Source organism: Bubalus bubalis, chromosome 3 (assembly GCF_019923935.1).
Source record: "Bubalus bubalis isolate 160015118507 breed Murrah chromosome 3, NDDB_SH_1, whole genome shotgun sequence".
NCBI lineage: Eukaryota > Metazoa > Chordata > Mammalia > Artiodactyla > Bovidae > Bubalus > Bubalus bubalis.
This window is the reverse complement of record NC_059159.1, coordinates 41,381,426-41,407,305: the sequence shown is the minus strand read 5'-3', so window position 1 is coordinate 41,407,305 and position 25,880 is coordinate 41,381,426. Positions and strand designations below refer to the sequence as shown.

The window sequence follows — 25,880 nt, the reverse complement described above, 5'->3', positions numbered from 1 at the left end:
GTCGCTAGGAGTCGGACACGACTGAGCGACTTCACTTTCACTTTTCACTTTCATGCATTGGAGAAGGAAATGGCAACCCACTCCAGTGTTCTTGCCTGGAGAATCCCAGGGACGGGGGAGCCTGGTGGGCTGCCGTCTCTGGGGTCGCACAGAGTCGGACACGACTGAAGTGATTTAGCAGCAGCAGCACAAACATTCAGTCCATAAAAGCCTTTGAGAGCTTGGCCTCTGCCCCCAGACACACCTGAGTGTGAAGTTGGCTCTACCACTAACTAGACTTTTGAGTTTCTTCTACAAAGTAGGGGTGATGATTGTGTCTGCCACATCGAAGTGTCATGTATCTATGGTCAGAGTGACATAAAAACGTAGAATGGTGGTGAGCAGGGCCTGAAGGACAGCGGAAATGGGGAGATGTTGGTTAAAGGGTATGAACTTTCGGTTATAAGATGAGTGAGTTCTGGGGACCTAATGTATGACATAGTAACTCTAGTCAACAATACTGTACCGAATTCTTGAAATGTTCTCAGAGGGACTTCCCTGGAGATCCAGTGGCTAGGGCTCTGAGCTCCCAATGCAGGGGGCCCTGGGTTTGATCCCTGGTCAGGGAACTGGATCCCACATGCTGCAGCTAAAGATCCTGCACGCCACAACTGAGACCCGATGCATCCCAAGAAATAAATAAATAATTTAAAAACTGTTCTCAGAGAGTAGATCTTAAGTGGTGTCACCACACACGCACAAGAAGTAACTGTGTGACAGTAAACGCGTTACCTAACCTTACTGCGGTCATCATTTCACAATGCATACTTATATCAACTCATGCCACTGTAGACCCTAAACTTACACAATGTCATTTATCAATTATATCTCAATAAAGCTGGAAAGAAAAGAGTAAGAGTTGAATGCTCAACACAGTGCCCGGAACATAAATATTGGTGAAGCCAGGGACACGTTGCGTAAAGGGCTTTCAGGAATGGATGTCTCTGCCTCCAAACTCACAGGGAAGGGAGGTGGTCCTGGGCCTTTGTGGGCACACAGAGTGGAGGAGGTATCCCAGACAGGCTTCTCTATAAGGACGGGCCTAAGAGAAGCTGTAGATTCTGTCATGTCCCTGATTCATGCTGAAGTCACATGTTAGATTAGCAATATATTCCCCTAGTTCCCAAAAGAACCTTCTCCCCAGTCACACATCTGGCCCACTCCTCACCCCATTTTTGCCTCTCTGTAATCACTTATGCTTTCCTTCCCTCCAGAATGCCCTGTCTCCTCACCCCACCATTTTTTGCCAGCGATATATGAGACGTTCTTCCAGGCCCGGGGTTCAGATGGCACTTCCTTCAAGGAGCATTTAGTCATCAACTCAGTTCCATCAACTCAGTTCTCCCTTCCCTCCATTACATACTATCCAGACCACTCTCTGGGCCCAACAGCTGCTGCCTTGCCTCTTGGTGACTTCTGGGCACATCTCAAATCCACTGTCATAGCGTCCTGGGCAAAAGAACGCAATCTGCTTTATATAGGGTTCAGGGAATATTCAATGGGGTCATGAGTAAGTTTTCTAGCCCTCAAAACCCATGGAACTTTCTGACGTCTTGGGCCACTGAGGCATAAGAAAGAAAGCTTTCCTCTCTCTTCTCAGCTATTTTCTGGTTGCTGTCTTTCAAAGACTCATAGACTGGGCAACCTTCACCCATACATGTCATGGTGAGGAAACCAAGGCCCAGAGAGGGAAAGAATGTCCCTTAAGGTCACACAGCAGGTTTAGCAGACTTGTGCTGGGGACAGGGAGTAGAGCGTTGACATTACTGTGATCATCCAGGGCCTTAACACATGCAGCCCTTAGATCAGCCGTGCCGCAGCGAGCATGTCAGTGTTATTGCTGGCTCTGTTGTTACGGTTCTTCTGTCCTTTATTGTCAACCCCTCCTCCTCCCACCAGGTCCTTTCCTTTCATTTCAGGGGAGAGAAGTACACGGTGGGTATTAACCATGCCAGAACGTCTTTACGAAGCAGTGGGTGAGAAGCTGGGCTGGTAGTTTAGAGAACTAACCATCTGGATTACTGACCCCAGTGGCCTAGGGTGATTTTCTGGACCATCATAGACCTCAGGCCCAACAAGTCAGACCTGGATAAATAATTGGGTGTTGTATTTGTCCCTGTGCTGTGCTGAAGAGAATCTGAAAGGAAACCTGCTTCCCTTTTTGCAGGTGCTGGCAGACCGGCTGAGTCTGGCATATTGCCCTCCAAGGCTCTCAGGCCTGCTCAGTGGTCACCTCGGCTCAGTGCGTGCAGCAGCCGCAGAGGGTCTGCCCAAGCTCCGTCCCTCTGTCTGTCTGTCCATCTGTCAGGCAGCCTACAGAAGCTCTCAAGCTAGGTCCTTGGGAGGAGAGGGTGTCTGGAATCAGTTTCCATTGTCCTTCTCCCATCACAGGGTTGAAAGCAAGATTTCCCATGTGTCCGGCTGTGTGTGTGCATCTCCAGTCACTTTGGTCATGTCTGACTCCTCAGCGGCCTCACGGACTATAGTCCGCCAGGCTCCTCTGTCCATGGGATTTTCCCAGCAAGAATACTGGAGTGAGTTGCTATGGCCTCTGTCCAGGGAATCTTCCCAACCCAGGGATCGAACTCACATCTCCTGTGTCTCCTGCACTGCAGGCAGATTCTTTATCACTGAGCCACTGGGTAGGAGGGGCATCAAAGTTATCACTGGGAACCGGTGAGGGACAGCTTCAGCTGACAGCCCCACTGGGACTAGGGAGTTGAGTCTCAGAGTCCACATCCTACGGGAGGTGAGGCAGGACAGGCACACACACCAAGAGACCTCTTTTTCCCAGAGGAGGACTACAATTTGCTTCCCTCGTCTAAAAACAAAATTAAATGCAAATTGGGGGCAGGTCCAGGAGAAGGACTCTGAGAATGGAGACCAAAGTTCCCTTAGTGGGCTGAACCATTTCTCAGTTTCTATTCCATTTCTGTGTTGGTGTCTGATTGGGTGAAAAAGAGTGCAGCATCCAGTTCTAGCTGCTAAGCAAGGGAGCCCTGGGCACTGGGGAGTTTTTAGTTGGGATTTCATGTGAGCAGTTAGAGAATTAACTGGAACAGCAATTCTCCTGCCCCAGATCTGACTCTAGGATCCTGCTGTTTGTGTGAGTCTTTCCGAAGAACGTGACCACTCTATTCTCAACATAATGTTCCAAACGGCCCTAACAGTTCTTTTTCAGTTGGTAGAGCTGGGTTGGCTGAAGCTTCTGTACTCACTATTTTAGGGTCTTTGTGACCAAGAGCGTATTTGGCCATTCATTCATTCATTCATTTACTGATTCATTCATTGAAACCACTATTTCAAGGTGCCAAGTGTACAGTGTGAACAAGAGAGATGAGGTTCCTACTTTCTCAGAGCTCTCAGTCTAACAGAAGAGATAGGCATTAGGTGATTTACAAGAGCACTGAGTAATCAGAAATGCAGGGCTCCCTGGTTTGATAGTTAGGGAGAGCTTCTTAGTGAATAGCCCACACACCACAGTGAAGACCCAGTGCAGCCAAAACATTTTTAAAAATTTAAAAAGACTAGAGGGAAGAGTAGGAGATACCCAGGCAGAGTCGGGTGGAACATTTTGACCAGAGATACCATCCTGTACAAAAGTTCTGAGAAAGCAAGAGAGAGCCAGGAGGAAAACGTGGCAGATGAAGCAGAGAGGAGGTAAGGGGCCAGGCCACAGAGCCTTGTGTGCCACTACAGGGATGTGGTTTTTCCTTCTGACAGCGATGGGAAGTGTTCTCAAGCTGCTGTGGGATGCTGGAAAACTGTTTCCTCCACCTGATCACTCTAGCTATGATGTCAACCTCACGAGCCTGCGACTTCTCAGACCAGCAGACCCAGCTCAGATGTGACCACTGTGGGGCTTCCACTCACCACAGCAGATGGCGTTTCATTTCTGTTTTCTACCCTCTTCCTTATAACTTACGTCATGTGTGTTGGTTTCTCATGTCAGCCGCTGGCATCAGACTGTGAGACTAAGCTGATCAGTCCGGGACAGGCAGCAGTAAGCTTGGGGGAAGGAGAAATTAGGACTCAAGAGGTTTCATGATCAGCACCTGCAAGTGCCTTATGTAAAACATGGATGTCATGGGACAGTTTAGAGACAGTGGGCTGGGCTAGGTTGAGTCACCCATGGGGGAAGGAAGGCAGGGTATTCCCTTGAGGGAAGGAGCAGCTGATTCTCTGTAATCTCTTCTCAGGATCCATCTGCTGGTTCCCAGCAGTCTGAGTCAGGCTGCCGTCCAGTCTGCCTTTCCCATCCAAGGGGCATGATGACCCAGCGCACACTGGGAGCAGGTGTGTGCCTAGCTTTTGGGGTGGGACAGCCAGGGACTCTGGCATCCCTGGTGAAGGTGTCCTGGGCCAGATCAGTCCCTCGTTCCACCTATAAAGGTAAAGTGTAGGGAGGACACCAAAGGCAGAAAGATGGGGAAAAGAACAGGGTGGATTATGAGCTTGCTAAGGAACCTCAGCAAGTTTCCAAAAGCCTCTGTTCCTTCTAACCACATAGTGTCCTTAACGCTGTTGGTATCTGGGGACAGACATTCTTTGGGATGGTGCTGCATATTGCAGGACATCTTAATATCTCTGGCTTTATAATGCTCCTCCGCATTTTCAAATACCTCCTGGTGGGGCGTGGCATGGCATGTGTGTGCTCATTGTGTCCAACCTCTTTGTGACCCCACGGGCCGTAGCCCTCTAGGCTCTTCTGTCCATGGGATTTCCCAGGCAATAATACTGGAGTGGGTTGTTATTCCTTCTCCAGGGGATCGTCCTGACCCAGGGATCGAACCTGCATCTCTTGCATCTCCTGCATTGACAGGCAGATTCTTTACCTCTAATTGAGAGCTACTAACTCCAGTGTTTATGGGGACAGGATACATAGAGCTTTGCCTTATGTCCTGCAGGTGGCTGACAGAGAGACTGGATAAGTCCCCGCATTTCCAAATATCTTAATGAAGCTTTTGTCCAATGGGATGGTTTTTCTTCCCAGGCCACTCATGGGGGCTCTTGCTGTCTCCTGGCTCCAAATGGAGCTCCCCCTGATTTTGATAGCCTCTTTGCTCACAATGGTAACCTAACAGCCCTGTGAAAAATCCAGTGGATGAAGCTGAGATTTTATTGCAGACATTTCCAGGCCTCTTGGCTGGACGGTGTCCAGGGTGGCAGGACAGTCCGCTGGCTGAGGCGCTGCTCCGTTGGACCACCAGATGGCGCTCGGGAGCCCCCCTTGTCTGCCGCAGGACCACTGGTGGCAGAGGAGACTGCAGAGGGAACTCATCTTAAAGAGGCCTGGTCCTTAAAGAGACAGGGCCACACACCGCGAACTTGAACAGTAATCCCGAAACGAGACTCTCCTGATGACAAGCGACACTGGCTAGGCTCTGATGCTCCTTTGTCCTCACTTTCTCAAATGTTGAGCCGCCACCTCTCGGAGCTGGTCTCATTGACGACCTGCCCTCAGCCCCTGCGGGCCCCCCTGGATCTCACAGGGACGGGGCCAGCCTGGCTGGTGGCGTCAGAGCTCCTGGCAGAACAGCGCGGGGCTGAGAGGCATCTGCAGAACTCTGGCCGAGACAGCAAGAAGCACAGCCAGCTTTAGGAGAATAGTGGCCACGGGAGGGCAGAGGGCCAGCCTGTGAGCTCTGGCCCCAGATGGACTTGCCTCCGCTTCACTCGGGGCTGATAAGGTTGGAGCTGTTGAACTTTGTCTCTGGGTTCTGGGGACTTGGAGAATCCTTCCGTCTCTTCTGTCTGCCTCTTTCCAAATGCTGATGGGGACGCTGTGGTAAGTCATTTAGGAAGGGGGTGGGGTGCCAGACCCTACTGTTGATCCCTCGGATCAGCTCTCAGAAACCTCTGTGTTGACCCCTGGGTGGAACAAGCCGAGCCATGTTGGATGAGGGCCACTTTAGCTAGAACTTGGCCCGAGACCCTCCCGAAATTGCAGCTTGCCTAGTATGCTCTTCCCAGGATGCTGGACTCACTGTGGCCCTAGCCATGGGAGTGGCACTTCAACTCAGCTCCCAAGAAATGTGGGGGGACGTGGGGAGAGCCTCACCACTGCAGGGACCTGGATGTCACCAGGCTTCTCTCGGCCATGGTACCGAGGGAGGCAACAAGAAGGTGAATGGAATTTTCTAGTTTACATCTTGCCATGACTCTTACATCTTTCCCATGACTCAAGCTGAGATAAACTTTGGAAGAGAAGAGGAAGAAGTGGGGAGGGCTTTCAGTAAATCCGTGCTCCCTGTAGATCTCACTGCCTGCTGGAAGAGCGAGGAGGCTGGGAAGAGACGGGGAGGAAGAGGGCAGAGGACAGATCTGTTAAGCCAGACCTGCCCACTTAGAGGTGACCCAGGAGAGGCCTGGGGCATTTTCTTCTCTTCAGGCCCAAGGGCTAAGGATGAATCTTAGAAGAGTAAGCACTGCTTTGCTCTGCTGAGCTTAAAGGAAATGGAGCAAGGAGCCAGAAACAGGCCATCCTGGGGGCTACTGGGCAGATAGGAAGCCTGAGGGACATCCATCTGGGTGCCCACCTACGGATGGGAAAACAGGCTGGCAAGGCTCAAGACTGGCCTGAAGCATAGAAGCAGTGGGGTTTGGCTGGGACTGGAGTTCAGGAAATTGTCACTGGATTGATTGCAGCCAGCTTGGCTCCAGGATCATCTGGCCCGATGGAGGAGATGTGGTTTTCTCTGGGAACCAGTTCTCGTTTTGCTTCATCACTGGTGGCTGTGGGGGGTTCTGGAGTTACATTCCTCCTGTAGCTCTGATTGCTTCCTCCCTGAGTTTAACTTCACTCTGTTTATTCATTTTTAGTCACTCATTGCAGCCCAACACAGAGATTACCCATGTGGACTCTGGATTCAGAATCTCGGCTCATTTCCTAGCTGGCCAATAGCATACCTTCCTGTTTCTATGGGAAGGAATGGAGAGAATGGCAGTGCCTATCTCATTGGCTTATTATGACGACTGAGGGAGGCAGTCTATGGGAAGCACACGGAGCAGTGCCTGGCACTTTAGAAGTGCTCAAAGTTAGCTGTCATTAGTTTTATTTATTCAGCATGTATTATTGAATGCCAGTCAGTCTATTGGGCTTTCGGCAGAAAACTGATCCAGGGGCATGGTGTAGTTATGACTGCCTTGGAGGTCTACCTGAGCCTCATTCATCCACTGGGCAAGGTGCAGTGAAAAAACACAGTCCCAGGTTTTGGGTTTTATCTTGCTGTGCTGCACAGCCATGGGTGATCCTAGTTCGCCGACCAGGGATCAAACCCTTGCCCCCTCCAGCCCAGAGTTCCAACCACCGGACTATCAGGGAAGTCCCTCGTACCAGCTTTTAAAGAGCTGATCTGCCAGGAAAGATACAAAACAGATTTTGTCTCTCAGGTCACTTTTTTGGTTTTTAATTTGAATGCAGAGACCACCCCCACCCCACCCCGACCACCTGTATATCCCTCCTGCACACCCTGGTGCTCCCTGCAAACCTCAGAGTGGGGAGAGGTGCAAGGACATCCTTTTCATCACCAGTGACCCCGCGGGGACTCCCAGGCCTTCCTATTGTTCCCAGTGGAGCTGGGTTGCTAACAGTGAGTGGGGAAGAGAAGTGGAAATACCTAGTTTTGGTTCTAAGCATGGTCCCCTTTTTTCCACCCTGGCCAAGTGGTTGGTAGAGGCAAGAGCTGGATAATGGAGAGGTGGGGCGTGGCACACCCTTGGGGGTTATGTAAGGGCAAGACTGCTGACCTCAGATGGGGTATATCTTCTTCCCACTTGGCCCACATCATCAGCCCGGTGCTCCTGGCAACCAGCCCTTAAAAGTGAAAGTGTTAGTCGCTCCAGTCATGTCTGATTCTTTGCGACCTCATGGACTGTAGCCCACCAGGCTCCTCTGTCCATGGGATTCACCAGGCAAGAATCGTGGAGTGGGTAGCCATTCACTTCTCCAGGGGATCTTCCCGACCTAGGGATCGAACCCAGGTCTCCTGCATTGCAGGCTGATTCTTTATCCTCTGAGCCACCAAGGAAGCCCAACCAACACTTAAATCCCCCTTAAATATGCTGGTGAGGCAGGAGCAGCCGCTTGCTGTGGGAGGTGAGGAGCCAAGGACAGGCTGAGTACACAGGCCAGAGGGAGGGCTGGGAAGCTGGAGTGTGTTCACCCAAAGGACTAGGCAGCAAATGGTCAGTGCAGGCTTGGAGGACGAGCTGTGATGGGTGCTCAGTGCCTTGGGGTGCATGGGCAGGTCCACACTTAGCTGAATCAGGGTAGCCTGTCCACAGGAACATCCCACAGCTACTCTGACAGAAGGGGGTTGCTGGCAGATCACCTCACCTTGGGCACAACATGGGTGAGAATGGCTCTAACTCCTTCCTTCCTAGGATGTGGTATTGGGTCTCCCCCACCGCCTCTCCAGTCAGTGCCAGGAATCTGGAGGTTTCTGTTCTGGTCTCCTGTCACCCTGCTGCTTCCACACACTTGTCCTATAGCCAAGGTTAGAGTCAAGCCCTGTGGTGGTAATGTCCATTGGAAGCCATCCTATGTAGCCATCAAGGGATCTTGATGTAACCGCCCTTTCCTGGGACACATATGTTTGAGACAGTTGTGCAGAGATGGAATAGGACTGGAAGAGTTTTCTAGAAGATAGTCTCTAACCCATGGTCCAGCAGAGATCTCCAGAGACCTCTGCCACCATGCTTTCAACCCTGACAGTGGAGATAGCATGTGTGGCCCTCCGTTTACTGACTGGATGGGTTACTTAGCTGCTCAGGGCCTCGGTTTGCTCATCTGATAAATGGAGGGGACTGAGATAATAGTGAGGCTGTTATTTAAGCAAAGCGCTCAGATCCAAGCCAGGTCCGCTGCAGGCACTCTCCATTAATTATCAGAAGTGCTCCTTCTGATCGGCCTCTAAGGTCCCACTCCCCTCCCCCTATATTGCGTTCTGCACTGGAAGGTTTGGAACAGGATTGGACAGAATGTAGGGGGAAAAGCAGAGCTAAGGAGAGCAACTAACATTTTAGCTTGAAAAAAAATGCTGAAAATAGCTTGTTTAAGCCTTTGTAGATAAAAATGTAAAATGTATGCAAATGTATGTGACTCACGCAGAAACATACATCCATGGCCTCCTCACAGTCAGTGCCCAGATGTCGCCATCAGGCAGTGTTCAGAGAAGGCCCAGGCTGCCTTGGGGAGGGGCAGAGGGTGCAGGGGGGTGGGAGGTGGTGGAGATGTTGGGGAGGGGGCAGTATTGCTGCTTACCCGGGCTGGTATCCTGCTTGCACCTTTCTTCTGGGTTCTGTGCCTTCCGTGTGGGAAGAAGAGAGGCCTTGGGCCCCTCTCTGCTCCTCCGTCTCATCGTCCTCCCTCTGGTTCCTCCAGGAGCCCGTTTGCTTCCTCTCCCATCCCAGCTCTATTTCTGGAGCATCTCATTGGAGATGCACGCCCCCCTCTCTGCCAAGCTCCAGGTGCCTGCTTGCTTGGACCTCCCAGTCTTGTGTGCAAGTCAGAGATGGTGGGAGGGTGACAGCTGAGCAGGGAGACCCACAAGAGCCAAAGTCACAGCCGGAGCCAGGAGACCTGGGGTGGGGGAGAGCCCAGTGGATGCAGGGAGGGGCCAGTGTGACCTCCAGGTTGAAAAACACCCACTGTAGCCACCTGTGGATGCTTTGCACCCACAAAGCATCTTCCCTTGCATCTTCCCCAGGGGCTCACCCCACCTCTGTGAGCCCAATGGCCCCCACCTCCCCTGGGGCAGCTCTGGAGGTGCTTCCTAAGCTGCTGCAGGGGCTGGATTCAGGCTTCCTTTCAGCATCATGCAAAAGGGTCTGCTTCTCCTTTTAAGAACAAGATCCGAAACTAATGCCGTACTGCATGTCAATGATACTGCTTTTCATTTTTTTTTAAAAAAAAAGAATTAGATCTGTGGTTGTTTGGAATGATGAGAACAGCACTCCCCCCCCACCCCAAATGCTCTGGGATGCTGACAACACACCCCCATGTAAAGCCACAGGTGAGCTTCATCTTGTGGGCCTGTCCATTGAACTGGGTCCCCTACAGTCACTGCCGTTAACGCAGCTTGGGGATGAGGGGTGGAAGGGTTTGCTGCATCAGCAGAAACCTCACTCTCTGAGGTGAAAGCAGAGTAAGTGGCCCAGGGCGGGGGTTCCCTTGTGGGCCCACTGCCTCCCTTCCCTGGGGTTCAGGAAACAAGCTTCGGGCCCCCCTGCCCTGGACCACCCTAGCCTGACCCTCCGGCCCCTCCAGTCCCTTCTTCAGGGTCCTTTGGTCCAAGGAGGCCTGCAGCTGAGTTGCCTTGGGTCTCTTAGAACCAGCACCCAGAGGAAGGTATAAAACTCCCCGACTCCAGGTTCTTCATTGCCTGTTTTTGGGGGGGGGGGGAGGTGGGAGGGGTGGTCTTAGAAGGAATTTTGTTTCTAAAGGTCTCTTCTCAGAGGCATTTTGAGCCCAGACTTCCCTCAACTTGTGATTAGACACCGTTGGTGTCGGGGGACCCAGCGGAGACCCTGGGGTCTCTCCTCTAAACCCTGTTTGTCCTCCACGCCCCTCGACGACCCCCTCGGCCTCCTGCCTTCCTCTGCTCGCCGTCTCCCTGGTGTGAAGGGCAGGGAGCAGCCTGGCTTTTAGGTCAAGAGTGTCTAAATAGACGAGGCAATGTTAAGGTTTGGAAGGAAAGAGTCCTTGGGCAGCCAGCGCTTCCCGCGGGCGGGCTGGACGTTAACCCCGTCCGCGCCGCTCCCCGGGCTTGCCGAGGGGAGGGGCCTGGCAGCCGCACTGGCCCCTGAAACTGCGCTTAGAGATCCTGGGGTGGCAGGTGATGTCACCCCTGCGGGCCCATAGGTCTCCCCAAGACACCTAGTCTGCGGGTTGCCAGAATTTGGCCAAGCCCAGCGAGGGGAAAGAAGAGGAGTCTGGGTCTGCGTCGCCCCCCGGAGACCCCCGGAGACCCCCTCCTCGGTCACCCGCTGGAGTCCCTCTCCGGGTGGGGGACACCGGCTGCTCCCCGCACCTCCGCCGGGGGTCTGGAGGCGTGCCGCGGCGGGGGAGGGGGCGCGGGAGCCTCGCGCCGATTGGTCGCGGCCCCCGCCCCCCGCCCTCCGCCCCTGGGCTCCGCGCAGCCCAGGGGAAGTTGCTAGTTGGCTGGCGGGCTGCGGGGCCGCAGCTCCGGGATCCGCAGCGGGGCTCGCGGCGGCCGCAGGGGCCGGAAGGGCTCCCGGGGGCGCTCGCCGGCCCTCGCCCGCCCTCCCCCTCCTCCCGGGCGGCTCCAATCGCTCCTCCCTGCTACCTGTTTCCCTGCCTCCCCCTCGCCTCCACCCAGCGCTCGGCAACTTCGGCCTGCGGGGCCCACCGCCCGTGCCCTCCCTCCTTTGTTGTGCGATGAGGGTCGGGTTTCCGATCTGACGGAGCCTTCGCCGCCGCAGCCACGCGGAGCCGCGGGCATGGAGCCGCTGAGCCATCGGGGCCTGCCGCGCCTCTCCTGGATCGACACCCTCTACAGCAGTACGTGTGTGCGCGCGGGCCGGGGAGGCCGGGCGGGAACGCGTCCCGGAGCCCCGCGTGGAGCCCCGACGGCCCCCGGGGTTCGCGTTGCCCGGCTTGGCTGGAGCGGGCTGGGAGCTGCGGGCACGGCCGCCCAGGTGCCTGGCGGGCCGGGAGGCGGGAGGAGCGGCTTGGCGCCCCGCGATCAGTCGCGGATGGCGTCCCCAGAGTGGACTTCCAGCGGGAGCGGGGGTGAAGGGGGCGCAGTGGATCGACGGGGCCAGGAGAACTGTGTTACCCCTCTCCCACCTGTTGTGTAACCGAGCTCTCCCCAACCCTGGAGCGGAGGGGAAGAGCCCCGTAGTGTGTTGACCCCCGCTCCCCGACTGGCTGCTCCTTCTGTGCACGCCGAAGCAGAAAGGCCATTTTGGTGAAGTCCTTGGCGCCTGGACTTGCCATCTCAGGGACACCCTCAGGCCAGGGTGTTTCGGGGTGGGGGTGGGGTCGTATGGTAAGGGAGACTAGATGTCGATCTCCGTGGGGGCCGTTTGGATGAAGGACCTGAAAACCCCCAGCTCAGCAGTCTTTCCTGCCAGGCTCATCATCATCCCCACCATCACCCTCCTTCCTCCCCTACCCCACCCCCTAAAAAAGAAAAAAAAACAAAAACAAAAACCCTTCTCCGCGTCTCCACCCGCCTTGTTCCCAAATCTGTCTCTATCATGTGATTGCTCTTGCTCTGGTTCTGGGGATGTGTAAGTGATCACGCCTACCTTCTGGGGGCTTACGCCCAGCCTTGAGCGCCCCCTTCCCCTCACCCCTTTCCCCCCACCCCACCCTCACTCTTGCTTAGATGGCTAAAGCACTGCATTTTGCCCACCCCTCCCTTGAGACATCGTCCCCAAGCTTTCAGTGGTATAGGAAGAGACAGGGTTCTACTGGCTCCTGAAGAAGGTAATAAGTGGATTTTGCCCTCCCTGGTTGCTTCAGTGGAACTGGCCCACTTTCTCTTGCTGGGTCTCCCAGCCTAGGGTCCCATGGGGGAGGCAGGTGGAACCAGGTTCCCCCTTCTGGACTCTAGATGCCATGGAACAAGGCTACATGTCAGGGTTAACCTGGTTTGAATGGTGGGGAGAGTGGACAAGTTGATGCCTTGAACCCCAAATTCTTGCCCTGGAGGCTTCTCAGTACTCATTACCCAGCCTCTGACCTCTGTATCCCCTTGGGTCCCCATCATTCCCCATAGCTTTTTCTCCCCCATCTTCTCCTCCTCCCCCTCCATCCTTTTCCCTCCCCCCTCCCAATCTGTTTTCCCTTCCTTTCCTCCCCCCAGCAGCTCTCCTTGTGATGGTTCATTCTGCTTTGGTTTTTCAACATCAAAAGAGCAAAGCTGGATCCCCTGGGTGTCAGTCCTGCGCCAAGCCCAGCCACTCCATCTGCTCCTTCCCCTGCAGAGGCCAGCACCATTGGGTGAAGGTCAGGGTCCACGGCTGCTGTGTGGCGTGTGTGCACGCATGTGTTTGCCTGAATGGGGGCACACATCTGCTCAGAGCCCGGCTGCAGATCAGCTCCTGACCCCAAAGGGAGGATTAGTGACCTCCTCTTCACTGTGCGCTTGCAAAAAACAATCATAACAATGCCTCATATTCACATGCAGCTTATGTTCCTGAATATTTCTGGCTCTTTGCAAAACCCAGTCCTTCTTTCCCTATTTCCCAAGGCATAGAATCCTATGAAAAGCTGTCTCTGGCTTTCTCTTCATTGCCTTAAAGAAGCCTCCCCTGCCTGATCATCTGATCAATTCCAAGTTTCCCTGACATCCTCCACTCTACCCCAACACCTGTCTCTCCACCCCCCCACCCCCAGCACATAAACAACCTGGAGCAAAGCAGCAAAATTGCTTTGAAAATGTCCAACTAGAGGAAGGTGCAATTGGAAAAGGGAATTTGACTGAGGGCTTCTTTATGGGGGGTGCCTGTTAATCAGCCCTGACTCAGGCAGTCTGGCATCTGAGCTGTCTACCCTTCTGCTGCTGCCTTGGCCTCTGGGCTCCTGGGGCAGCCTGGATAGAGGGAAGGTGGGGGGCACTGGCTTGGCAGCAGTGTGAGGAGTCCTTTCCTCCTTCTTCCAAACAGCTTATTGGAGAGCTGTAGAATGAGGTTTCCTGGGGAGGTGCTGTGCAGTCATGTTTGGGCTGTTAGCCATGAAGTTTCCTCTTGACAAGAGCCTAAATTAAAACAAATACCCGAGCTGTCATTTACCTGGCGGCATGGTTTTATGGCTCCCCGAGGAAATTCCCATGCCTCTCGGGAAGCCATTTGGATACAGGTCTCACAGTCTTGGGATGGCAAGTCCCCACAAAAGCCAAATCTATCAGGAATCATAAAGCGGGTGTACACAGGGCACAGGGTGCCCAGGATACTTCTCAGGGATGTGAAAGACCTGGTGGCAGTGATAGTAGCATCTCCAAGGACCTGCCGTGTGCTAGGCACTGTGCTGGATGCTCTCCATCCAGTCTCTGCAAACCTCACAACTCTGCTAGACGGGTAGTCTTATCTCTCTTTTACGGGAAAAGCGGCTGGCTAGGCTCAAATCATTACCCTAGGTCACATGACTGATAAGTGACAAAGCTAGGATTCAGATCCTACCCTAGGATGTTGAGGAAGACTCTTGAGTGTCACCCAGATATGTCTGAACTTATTCACAGTCTTGGAATGGGGGACATCTGTCACTCTGGTCCTCTGTCTCAGCGTTGTCCCCAAAATGGTCCAGCAGGATAAGGGGTCTCAGTGATTCTGAGCCTCACTTGACTCTATGTCTCTTGGAGGAACTGGAGACTGGTCCTGAAGCCAAGGCAGGGGTGTTTGAGGCTCTGTCTGATTTCACTGAGGTTGGTGGTTCTCTATGCCTAAGGTGCCAGCCCCTCCCTTCACACACTTCTTGCCTTTGGAATTGTCAGCTCATTCTTTCTGGCTTTAGCATCTGTACACACTTCCATGGCAGGTTGATGGTCCCTTGATAAGGGGTAGACAGCAGACTCCCTCTTTCCCCTATAGTTGAAGTCCTGAAGGTCTGCAGTGATGGCGTAAAGAGATGGGTTGGCTCCCAGCTGCCCGTGTGGATCTGGGACAGACTGGAGCAAGGTCTTGGCCTGTGGTCAGCTAGCGTGGTGGATGAGGGTTCCTGCCACCCCACTCCCTGTCCCTGGACCATTCATTTTCCTACATTCACGTCATAGCATCAGCTGTGCCTCTCAATGCCTCGCCTAGATTATTTCCCTGAAGCTGGTGTGTTTCTCTCTGCACGAAGCTGTTGTCTTTCTCTCTGTATGTGTTCTCTGCCTGTGTTCTTCATTTTATCTTCTCTCTTTCACCACTCCTTCCACTAAATACTTACCACTTTCTCTTGGCTTCCTTCTGTACCATGGGATCAGGTTGGATCAAATTAAGTTCTATAGAATAATAAAAATGGGGGGTGCTCTGAAACTTTCTCTTGTCCCTCTGAGTGGAGATGAAAATCTTTCACTATATGTTCAGGATTTCTTTAAGAGAGAACTGAGGACTAATTTAAGGTACATTTAAGGTATCCCTTTGCCCTTCTAGCCTCTTTTTTGTCCCAGGAGATTTAACTCTGGCCTTAAACATGCTGACTCTATGGAGCCAAGCAAAAGCCTCTATTATTGGGATGTCATAGAAGGCAGAGCATGATCATCTGTTATTAGAACCTGCCTTTCGGAGCGCACTTCTGTTACCTGAAACAGCATTTCCAAGGGAAATTTCTGTCTCTGGTGATATTTTTATGCCCCTTACAGACTCGGTGCCCTGTCTAATGGCCAGGAAACCATTTGAGGCTATGAGAATACAAACCCATCTCCAGATGACCATGAACCTGTCTCAGTTTCCCATCATGTTCCTATGTTAGCTGCACCAAAGACCAAGCCACTGACCTGACAGTTGGTGTGGGCTTGATCAGGGCAACTCTCTTACCCAGGCCCCATCAGACTAACCCAGTGTGTGCCAGTGAACACCTGCAAATGGATGCTTTCTTGTCCCGTGGCTAAGCCCCAGTCATTTATTCCTATCTGTCATCACCAGCCCGTAATTGACATGACTGCTGGAGTCCCATAGGTGGGCCTGGCAGAAGAATTAAGTCTCCTACTCAGAGAAATGTAGTTTTTCGTCATTGTTGTGATTGCTGGTGTTACTGTTCTTTAGAGATAGGAAGGAGTGACAAGAACATTTGTGAAGAATCAGCTAGGTGGGTAGAAGATGGGAGGAGAGTGGGTAGGAGGGAAAACTTGGGTTGATCTCTGGGTCCGGGGGCGATTCTGACACCTTTGTTATGCACACTCCTCTTTAGAGTGAAGCTCTGATGTCTCACGTGGGTGCAATGGAGATTAATTGGTTAATATTTCTCGAATGTTTTGAAGAGGAGGAGTGCTATTGAACTGCTCAGCTGTCCAGCTCATCCCAGCTTTTGTCACTGAGCAGATCCACGAAAGGCTGCCTGAGGAGTTTGGAAGGGGCTGGGAAGGGTGCAAGGGGACGGGCAGGGGCAGAGTGTTGAACCAGGTTCTTCGCTGGTGCCTGGCCCAAGGCCTTGTGCCGTAGTAAGCCCACAGTAAGTTTTGGTTGCACGAGTGAGTATGAGAGGGAAAAGAAGACTTCTGGGTTCTTGGCTCCTTTAACTCCTTACTCCATCCGAAACCCCAGAAACCCATTAGCTGGCCCATTCACAAGTTTCTGGCCGTGTGGATTTGGTAATTGTAGTAGCTTGTAGTGGAGTCGGAGACCCCCAGGGGAGTCCCACGCATTGCTGGGGCTTGTGACTACGTGATTGGAAGCCTCGCCATCAGCGTTGGTGCTGCAGCTGTTTGGCTCGGCTTGAGCCCTTTGGGGTAACAGGCAGCTTCGGGACAACCGCGTGTCATCTCCACATCATCAGCTGCCTCGGCCAGGCCCCTGGCTCTGGTAGGCTGAGGTGATCCATGGGGCTTGGAGGACCCACCACATTCTACCTACAGGGTCTTGGCACTTTCCACTGAGTACCAGGGAAGAGGCCTGCAGGCTCACTTCTCTCAGGGGCTGCATAGAAGCAGCTGATTTTTCTTTTGATTTGTGGCCTTGGTCCGCCCTTGCTTGCATTCCTTTGGGCAAGATATGGCCGGATGGAGCAGTGGGAGGGATATGCCTGGGGGCAGTGGGAGCATTCTGCTTGTCCCCGCAGCTGGGGGAGAACCTGATCCTGTAAATGGGGGAGAAGAAAGAAGTCAGGGCTCCAGGCAAATGATAGGATGCACCTGGATAGGAGGGTTGGGGATAGAGGCCCAAGCCTACCCCTTGCCCAGGGCATCTGGCACAGAGCCCGCTGAGATGGGGCCAGCTGGACCCGTGACCCACTGCAGATGGGGCCCCCAAATCTTTTCCCCCAGGCTCAGACTTCATTTGGGCCCCTCTTGGTTTTCTGCCCTTGCCCTTTATTCCTGTCTTCTCTTCCTGCCGTTTCTTCCCTACCACACTGCTGGATGAAAAACGAATATGGGTTTACTGGCCACATAGAAACTGACAGGGTCAGCATGGTCTTTGGGAGACAGGGTGGGCTCCGTGATGACCTAATTGGTCGCGTGCCCTTCCCCCTTTCCTCCACCCTCACCTCTGAGGTCTTCATGCTCCTCAAGACCAGTGATCCTCAACCTTTTTGGCACCCTGGGTGGGGAAGATCCCCTGGAGGAGGGCATGGCAACCCACTTCAGTATTCTTGCCTGCACAGAGGAGCCTGGTGCGCTATGGACCATCACAAAGAGTCAGACACGACCGAAGCAACTTGAGCACGAACGTGAGCTGTGGGTGTACTCAGGACTGCTGGTGAAGAATGTGACCATAATTACCTTCAAGGGATTGAAGGGCTGATCCTATTAGTGTGCTGGGCTAACCCCTTCCTCCTGGGCATTGCCTCCTGGCCAGCTGTGAGGGTTTAATGGATCAAGATCATGGAGACCGAAGATGTTGTATAATTAAGCCTAGTTATTTTCCGAGCTGGGGGTAGCCACTCCCCACAGCAGCAATTGATTTCCTCACTTGTGGTCACCCTATTCAGTTGCAAGTTACCCTGGGCCTAAGCGGCATACAGTCCGTAGTTTTGAGTGAATGTCTCCCTTTGAAGGTACAGCTTTAGGAGAACAATCCCTTTCTGAGAGGTCAGGGGTCTGGGTGACTGTGTGCTCTATGTGATGGCACCTCTGGAGTTGTGCTGTGGGACCTCTTAGGGACATATGTCTGAGCTCTGCAAAGCCACATGGAAACCTCATCCATGGGTCTCTTGCAACCACTGGGCCCAAGGAAAAGAAAGCCCAGTAGTCCAGCCAAGCTCATAGATATTAGGTTTCTCTGTTTGGTTTGGGAAGAATGGAAGAAGCCATAATGTTTAACTAGTCCTACTGTATATCAGATCCTGTGCTAGGTACTTCCTTACATTACCCTAACAACTCACCAAGGCACCTTTTATCATCCCCCAGGCCTATGGATGAGGACTCCGAGGCCTTGGGAGGTTAAGTTATTGCCGAAGGTCTCCTGGTTTGATCCAGGTCAGTTCTCAACTGTAGTTGAGTTGCAGATGTCTACACCTCTACCTATAGCCGATTCAACTGCCAACAGCAATAACAATCTTAGCCAACGCCCATGAGGACCTACTATGTGTCAGCACGCCCCTGGGCACTGCCCATGTGTTACCAGTAATCCTCAACAGTCCCTACCTTATGAGGTAAGAAGGAATTATCACTACAGGGAGGAAACTGGGACTCAGGGAAGTTAAGTAATTAATTCAAGGTCCTAGAGTGCAAGCCAGGAGTTGAGCATAGGATTGGCCTCATTTATTATATATATATATATATATATATATATATATATATTTATTTTGGAGAAGGAAATGGCAACCCACTCCAGTACTCTTGCCTGGAGAAACCCACGGACGGGGGAGCCTGGTGGGCTGCCGTCTATGGGGTCGCATAGAGTCGGACATGACTGAAGCGACTTAGCAGCAGCATTTTTATTTATTTGGCTGCTTCCGCATCTTAGTTGAAGCATGCAGCGTCTTTGATCCTTGTTGTGGCACTCAGGATCTTTAGTTGCAGCATGTGAACTCTTAGCTGTGGTATGGAGATCTAGTGGCATGTGAGATCAAACCTGAGCCCCCTTCATTGGGAGCGTGGAGCCTTAACCACTGGACCACCAGGGAAATCCCCTGGCCTGACTCTTAACCCCTCTTTCTCTGACTCCCTTGGGTTTCATGGCAGCTGGTGTTTTGTGGAGATTGATTGATCTGTTCATCTCTCTAACTAGAAGGACAGCTATGGAGACGGTCTTGGTCCCCCCATGGTATTCAGACAGCTCTCAGCCTTCAGGTGCCCTGTAAGTGCCCACTGGCTGGGCTGCCTCTTCCTAAAAATGGATCCCAAGGAACCCTCCCATGGGTACTTGGAGCCCCTATCCCAGAGTTACCTCGTCCCTGGATTCCTGGCAAGAGGTACTCTGTGTTAACCCCAAAATAAATAAAGAGGAAGGAGAGAAAATAGACTGGGGGGCAGGGGCGGCAACAGCTAAGGCCCATTTTCAAGAGCCGAGCAAGGCAAAGGACAAGTGGGTGGGGACTAGGGAAGGCGAGGACTTGGCTGAGCCCTGGCGCATTGGCTCTGATCTCAGGCCTTTTTAAATTCACCTTCACAGTTTCCAAAGGGAAATAAAGCGAGCTCTCGGCCATAAATCAGGCCACCATGCACCAAGGTCCTTTTCTGAGGCCCAGGGCCAGTTGAGCCACAGATCCAGCTTCTGCATTTGAACTCACCCACGCACAGCATGCTAATGACGGGGTGGCTCCAGCGCAGGCCCAGAGTCCCCTGCCCAGAGTTCAGGCCTCTGTGGAGGCCGGTATCTGGGGTCTTCCACTGTAGCAGGCCCCTCTTTGGGTGGAGCCAGAAAGGCTAGGACATGATCTGAGGGCTTGCTGCAGAGGGTTGGTATGTGGAGAGTTTCAGGGGTGATGATAAAGGGGGTAAAAGCCTGTCCTGAGCTGACCACCCAAGCAGGAGGATAAAAGTGCAGATGAAGGGAGGGGAGGGTCGCCTCCATTCTCTTCCTTTCCCTTGGCTGCTCAAAATGTCAGTGAGCTTCCTTCCTTCTTAGTCTGCAGTCGTTTTTAGGAACTCCTTCTTGGTAGGGTGTAGGGACCCATAAACCACCCCCCTCACTGGCTCTTCTGTTTGTAGAGAGGCTAATGTGAAATTACAGCTGTCCCACGGTCTTAGGCGTTCCTGACTCCTTCCTTCCACCACCTTGAACTTGCCCCAGCTTTCTTCCTCCTGCTGCCCTGGTGTGCTCCTGCCCTCCGCGTGAGTCCGGGATGCAAGCAGACCAGAGGCTCCACCTTGACAAGTGCATCCTTCAAGTGCCACCCGGTGGTGACCTCTGTCCCCTCCCCCACCCAGAGCTTTCTCCCGTTCTTCCGGCCCCGCCCCCAGCCTCCTTCCCCCTCTCCTTCGCTGCTTGTCAAGGGAAAAGGCACCTTTCGGGGAAGGCCAATGAAACAGGGCTGCCCAAGCCGGGGAGGGTTGAGAGGGCCTGGAGAGGGGATCCTGTCCCTCCAAAAATGGCACGTTTCACACTCGAGCGTCTCCACTCTTCGTTCTGGGTTGATGCTTGAGCCTTTCCTCACCTCAGCAGGACCGGGAAGCATCCATTTAATAGCTCGTGGGAGGGGCTGTTGTTATCAGTTCTGTCGTGAGAGAGGAGCCAGAGAGCTGTGATGGGACCTGGAGATCTGCTCATGGGTGGCCTGGCCAAAGGAGTCAACTTCCCGCCTCCCCCACTCCCCTCCTCCCCCACTTCTCCCCCCTTCCCCCTCTTCCCCACCCCACCATTGGAATTAAATTAGCAGAGGCCAGGGGCCCCTACCAAAGGGAGATTGGGGTAGATGTGTGTGTGTGTGTGTGTGTGTGTGAAAGTAGCTCAGTCTTGTCCAACTCTTTTCGACCCCATGGACAATACAGTCCATGGAATTCTCCAGGCCAGGATACTGCAGTGGGTAAGTTAGCAGAGGCCAGGGACCCCTACCAAAGGGAGATTGGGGTAGATGTGTGTGTGTGTGTGTGTGTGTGTGTGTGTGTGTGTGTGAAAGTTGCTCAGTCTTGTCCAGCTCCTTTCGACCCATGGACAATACAGTCCATGGAATTCTCCAGGCCAGGATACTGGAGTGGGTAGCCTATCCCTTCTCCAGGGGTTCTTCCCGACCCAGGGATCAACTCAGGGTCTCCTGCATTGTAGGCAGATTCTTCACCAACTGAGCTATCACGGAAGCCCTGGACTAGATGAGTGACTCACTAACTCTTTGGACTACTGCTCGTACAGAATACAGACATTTTACATTGTGAGCCAGGGCGCACAGAAACTGAACAAAAGTTTATGGGATAGTACTTACTGTTTCATCACATTTGCAATGTACTCATCATTTTGTGCCCTTCTAGTCTGTTCCAGCCCACTGCATTAAAAACAAACCCGAGAAGTGTTGGTCATGACCTACGATATTGATTTCATGACCTGCAGTATGAAAAAAATAAGTGGACGAGATGCACTGTAAGGAATAATGTATATACCACTGTTGTGATTTTTGCCAGATTCACACACTTCTGTCATTATGGACTGAACTGTTTTTCTTTCCACTTGATTCATTATTTTAAATATCATTTACCTAGAAAGAAAAAAATCTGTATCTCTTGCAATAGTTTCCTTGCAAATAAATAATACTCAACAGTGTTATTAGTTCTAGTTATACACTGTTGCCCTTGGAAGGCTCTAGGTCTGAGCCTCCTGCGTCTCTGTTTAAACGGAAGGACACAGAAGATAGATATTAAAGACATACTGGTACCAAACAGTAGCAGGAAAGATTGAAAGAAATCAGGAAGGGAGTAATTTTCTCAACATGTGCTCTGGTGTGCTTCAGTGCAGCATGGCAAGCAAGCAGGTGCTAATTAGAGGGCTGTGGCATCCGCATCCTCTGCCTCTATCCACCTGGCATCCTGGGCCCCATATTTCCTGAGCTGGGAGAGGGGAGGGGAGAAACTGGTTTTTCCTAGGAACAAATATACTAGAGCAGATTCTCAAACTCTATTGTGCATTTTTTTAAAGATTATTTTTTTATATGGACTTTCTTTTTTTTTTTTTTTTGGTCTTTATTGAATTTGTTACTGCATTGTTTCTGTTTTGGTTTTTTTGGCCACGAAGCATGTGGGATCTTAGGTCCCCGACCAGGGATTGAACCTGCACCCTCTGCATTGAAAGGCGGACTCTTAACACTGGAGCGCCAAGGAAAGTCCCTGGTGTGCATCTTAATAGCCTGTGTGTGCTTAGTGGCTCAGTGTCCAGCTCTTTGTGACCCCATGGATTGTAGCTCACCAGGCTCCTCTGTCCATGGGGATTTTCCAGGCAAGAATACGAGTGGGTTGTCATACCCTCTCCAGGGCATCTTCCCAACCCAGGGATCGAACCCAGTTCTCCCACGTTGTAGGCGGATTCCTTACCATCTGAGCCACCAGGAATAATGGCCTGAGGCTCTTGTTAAGATGCAGATTCTTACTCAGTAGGACTGGGCTGAGGCCTGAGCTTCTGTATTCTAGCAAGTTCCCAGGTGATGCCAGTGCTGCTGCTGCTGCTGCTAAGTCGCTTCAGTCGTGTCCAACTCTGTGCGACCCCACAGATGGCAGCCCACCAGGCTCCCCCGTCCCTGGGACTCTCCAGGCAAGAACACTGGAGTGGGTTGCCATTTCCTTCTCCAATGCATGAAAGTGAGAAGTGAAAGTGAAGTTGCTCAGTTGTGTCCGACCCTCAGTGACCCCATGGACTGCAGCCTACCAGGCTCCTCCATCTAGGGACCACAATTTGGATAGCAGGGCCCCAGGGTTCTTTATACCCTCTTCTAGGGGACTGCCTTGCGGACCCTGATCCAAGTCAGACCCTCTGTTTCCCAATCAAAATGATGAAGCCATTGATGGGTCATCTGGTGAGTACAATACCTGAGCTGGTGCTCCCACATTCACAATCTCATTTCATTCTCACAATAAACCTGTGAAAGGCTGTTACTCTTATTTTAAGGTGGAGAAGAGGGAGTGGCCATTGTGACTGGCCTCTGCTGGGGACTTTGCCAGGGCAGCGGGGACACCTGCCATGGGGAACACCCTAAGTCCCCTCTGCCTACCCTCTTCCTGGGTGACAGAAGCCCAGGCAGCTGGCCTTCATGAGTTCTTCTGTCTAGACAAAACCTTCCCTGTCCCCACCCCCCAACACCCCTTGCCCAGAGCAAACTTTGGTTTTAATGGAGCAGAAAACCTCAGTTGTTAATTTTCTAGTGCATCATTGAGAGGGTTAATGAGCAACCAGCTGGTGTGCCACCCAGCTCTATGGAAGGGCTGTGTTTTCCTTTGCATTTGGTCTGCAGACGTTTTGCAGACTCTGTGGCAGCTCCTGACTTGGATGAGTCAGTGGGCATCTTGTGCCACTTTTGGGTGCAGAACTTTTAGAGACCCAAAGCAGGGGCTTTTTTTTTTTTTTAATTAAGTTACTGTTGGCTGCACTGGTCTTGGTTGCTGCGTGCAGGCTCTCTCTAGTTGCCAGGAGCAGGGGCTACCCTCTAGTTGAGGTGTGTAGGCTTCTCATGGCAGTGGTTTCTCTTGTTGTGGAGCACGGACTCTAGGGTGTGGTCTCAGTAGTTGTGATGCACAGGCTTAGTGACCCCATAGCACGTGGGATCTTCCTGGACCAGGGATCAAGCCAGTGACCTCTGCATTACCAGGTGGACTCTTAACCACTGGACCGCTGGAACTTTGGGTCCTGTCTTCACTCTCTGGAAAGGATGGACGGGATGCAAATCTGATGAGGAGCTGTTTCTTGCCTGAGGACCCATGACGGCTGGTCAGCTGCCATCACAGCCAGGCCCTTGCTGCAGACACCCGAGGAAACTCCCTCCCTGACCCTGAGACGCCACTCTCTATCCAGTTGGCTGGTACTACACTCAAGCTGGGGGCTTCCCAGGTGGTGCCTGCCATTGCAGGAGACATAAGAGATGCTGGTTCAATCCCTGGGTTGGGAAGATTCCCTGGAGAAGGCCATGACAACCTACTCCAGTATTCTTGCCTGGAGAATCCCATGGACAGAGGAGCCCAGCATGCTACCGTCCATTGGGTTGCAAAAAGTCAGACATGACTGAAGCAACTTAGCACGCACACATGTGCCCACCCACACTCAACCTGCTTCCATCTACCTCTTCTCTGCCCAGCATTCCTCAGTGGGGCATTTTCTTCCCCATCCAATCCAAATGCCTTCAAGATATTCCCCATGCTGCGGGACACCTCGCACTATCCATTCAGATTTGCCAGCATCCCAGCACGCGCCCCCTGCTCTAGCCACTAAGACCCCTCACCATTCCACAGCCAACCTCTGTGCTTAAGCCTCAGCCCTGGTTACCACCACCTCCAGGAAGCCCCTCTGCCTGATTATGCACTGGCCTCAGTGAGCATCCCAGCTCAGAACCTGAACACTCCTTGCTCAGGCCAAGTCACTGAGCCCTTTTATCTATTGTTTCGTAGTGTTTACCAATGTAGGCTTTGTGCCTGTTGTCATTCCTTCTCTGCCAGACTGTAAACTCCTTAGAGGCAAGAAGAATAACAAAGGCTGCCATTTATAGGGTGTCAGACAGTGGCCTTAAGCACTTGACAAACAATGTCCCATTTAATCTTCAACCCCCCTGCAGAGTTCTCAACTATTTTTATCCATTTTTTCCCCCAAGATTCTGGAGAGGGTAAACAGTTTTCCTAAGGTCACCTGGCCTAGGAAGAGCTGAGCTGGGCTCTAAACCCAGGTCTGTGTGATGCCCTGGCTTATGCTCCTCACCAGAGATTCTCAAATGCCAGGGCCCTCAGCCTGAGAACCTGGGCTTGGCCGCTGGCATCTGTGTGTTTGCACAGCTCCTCTGCACACCCAGTCTGATTTGGGGACTGACTCTTAACCACTGCATGCACCTCCCTTTTCAACACTCAGCAGTGCCCTGAGCACTTGAGAGCTTGGAAATGCATTATAGGGGGTGAGGGGGTATGAAGAGAAGGACGCTGTAGGGGGAGATGCTCTAGGAGAAGGATGTGTTGTTTTAATATAGGGGCCACCTAAGAGAATCACGGGGCAGGGAGGATGCAAGGAGGCAGTGGAGCTGAGCAGGGGGAAGACAGATGGGGAGTTAGAAGAGGCTATTGGAGGGACCTCCCTGGTGGTCCAGTGGTTAAGAATTCACCTTGCAATACAGGGGGTGTGGGTTCCATCCCTGGTCAGGGAACTAAGACCCCACATGGGATCCCACATGGTTGGAGCAACTAAGTTTGTGTGCTGCAGTAGAGAAAGACCATGCACTGAAATGAAGAGCCCAGACAGCCAAAATTAAAGTAAAATAAAATGTCTCTTTTAAAAAAACAGAAAGAAAAGGCTATTGGAGAGGTCAAACCATCGACCCTGTCTCTGCCCCAGCCATAATTCAGGTTGACCCACTAATCAGGTTGACCTCACCTTGACCCACTAATCAGCTGGGGGCATCTTGTAAGGATGCAGATCCTGGTACAGCAGGTTTGGATAGGGCCTCCTGTTTGGCATTTCTAACAAGCCCCCAGGTGATGCCCATTCAGTAGGAAGGCCCTGGACTCCTCAAGCCCTCCTGGAGGATCTGATTCCATCACTCACTAGTCTACCATCTTCTCGCCTCCCTTCTCCCTAGAGGGTAAAATCTAAACTCCTTAGCACGCATGGTGGGAGCCTTTTCAGACACTGTCTCCAGCCATCTCTAGCCTCACCTCCTGCTCTCTTTATCACACTCCCCACCCTGCAGCCCCACTGAATTCTTCACAGCTCCCTAGACACACCACCATCCCCAGTCAGAGCTGCCTGCTTTTTGCACAGGCTGTTACTTTGCCTGGAGGCATGCGCTTTGGCCTTTCTCAGCCAGGTGAGGATGAAGCTGAAGGTCACCTTCCTGGGAAGTTACAGACTGGGGAGTGGGCTCTAGACCCCTAGCTCTAAGAGAAGCCCCCTGGAGGTTCTTAGAACCCTTCTTGTCCCTGCTCCCAGCAAAGGTTGGCCAAGGTCCCTGACCCTACAGAGGAATCAGGTGATTTCATTGTCCTGCTTTGAACATTTGTTGTGTCTTGTCACCTTCTGCTAAAAATAGAGCTGAGAATGACTGAAGTGGAGCCCCAGTCTGGTCTGGGAGAGCAGAGTGGAGCAGGTGGGCCATTCTGCGGAGCCCACGAGGCCAG

At 52.5% G+C, this 25,880-nt stretch overlaps 1 protein-coding gene and 1 long non-coding RNA gene across 8 annotated transcripts in view; both read left to right on the top strand.

Moving 5' to 3' along the window:
* ABR (ABR activator of RhoGEF and GTPase) overlaps positions 1 to 25,880 on the top strand; it is a 186,208-nt gene that overhangs the window by 33,118 nt on the left and 127,210 nt on the right. The window contains exon 1 of one of the 7 annotated variants that reach the window (XM_045164935.1): positions 11,204 to 11,563. The exons of 5 other annotated variants lie outside the window; for them this stretch is intronic. In XM_045164935.1, coding sequence (XP_045020870.1) covers positions 11,503 to 11,563 — 61 coding nt within the window. In that variant the 5' untranslated portion in view covers positions 11,204 to 11,502. Of the gene's footprint in view, positions 1 to 11,203; positions 11,564 to 25,880 lie in introns of those variants that run through there. One more of the 7 variants, XM_045164937.1, reaches the window with a different exon arrangement.
* On the top strand, positions 11,572 to 25,686 carry LOC123332675. Its single transcript, XR_006549626.2, has 3 exons — positions 11,572 to 17,704; positions 22,509 to 22,588; positions 23,378 to 25,686. It is a non-coding gene; the product is annotated as an uncharacterized LOC123332675 (long non-coding RNA).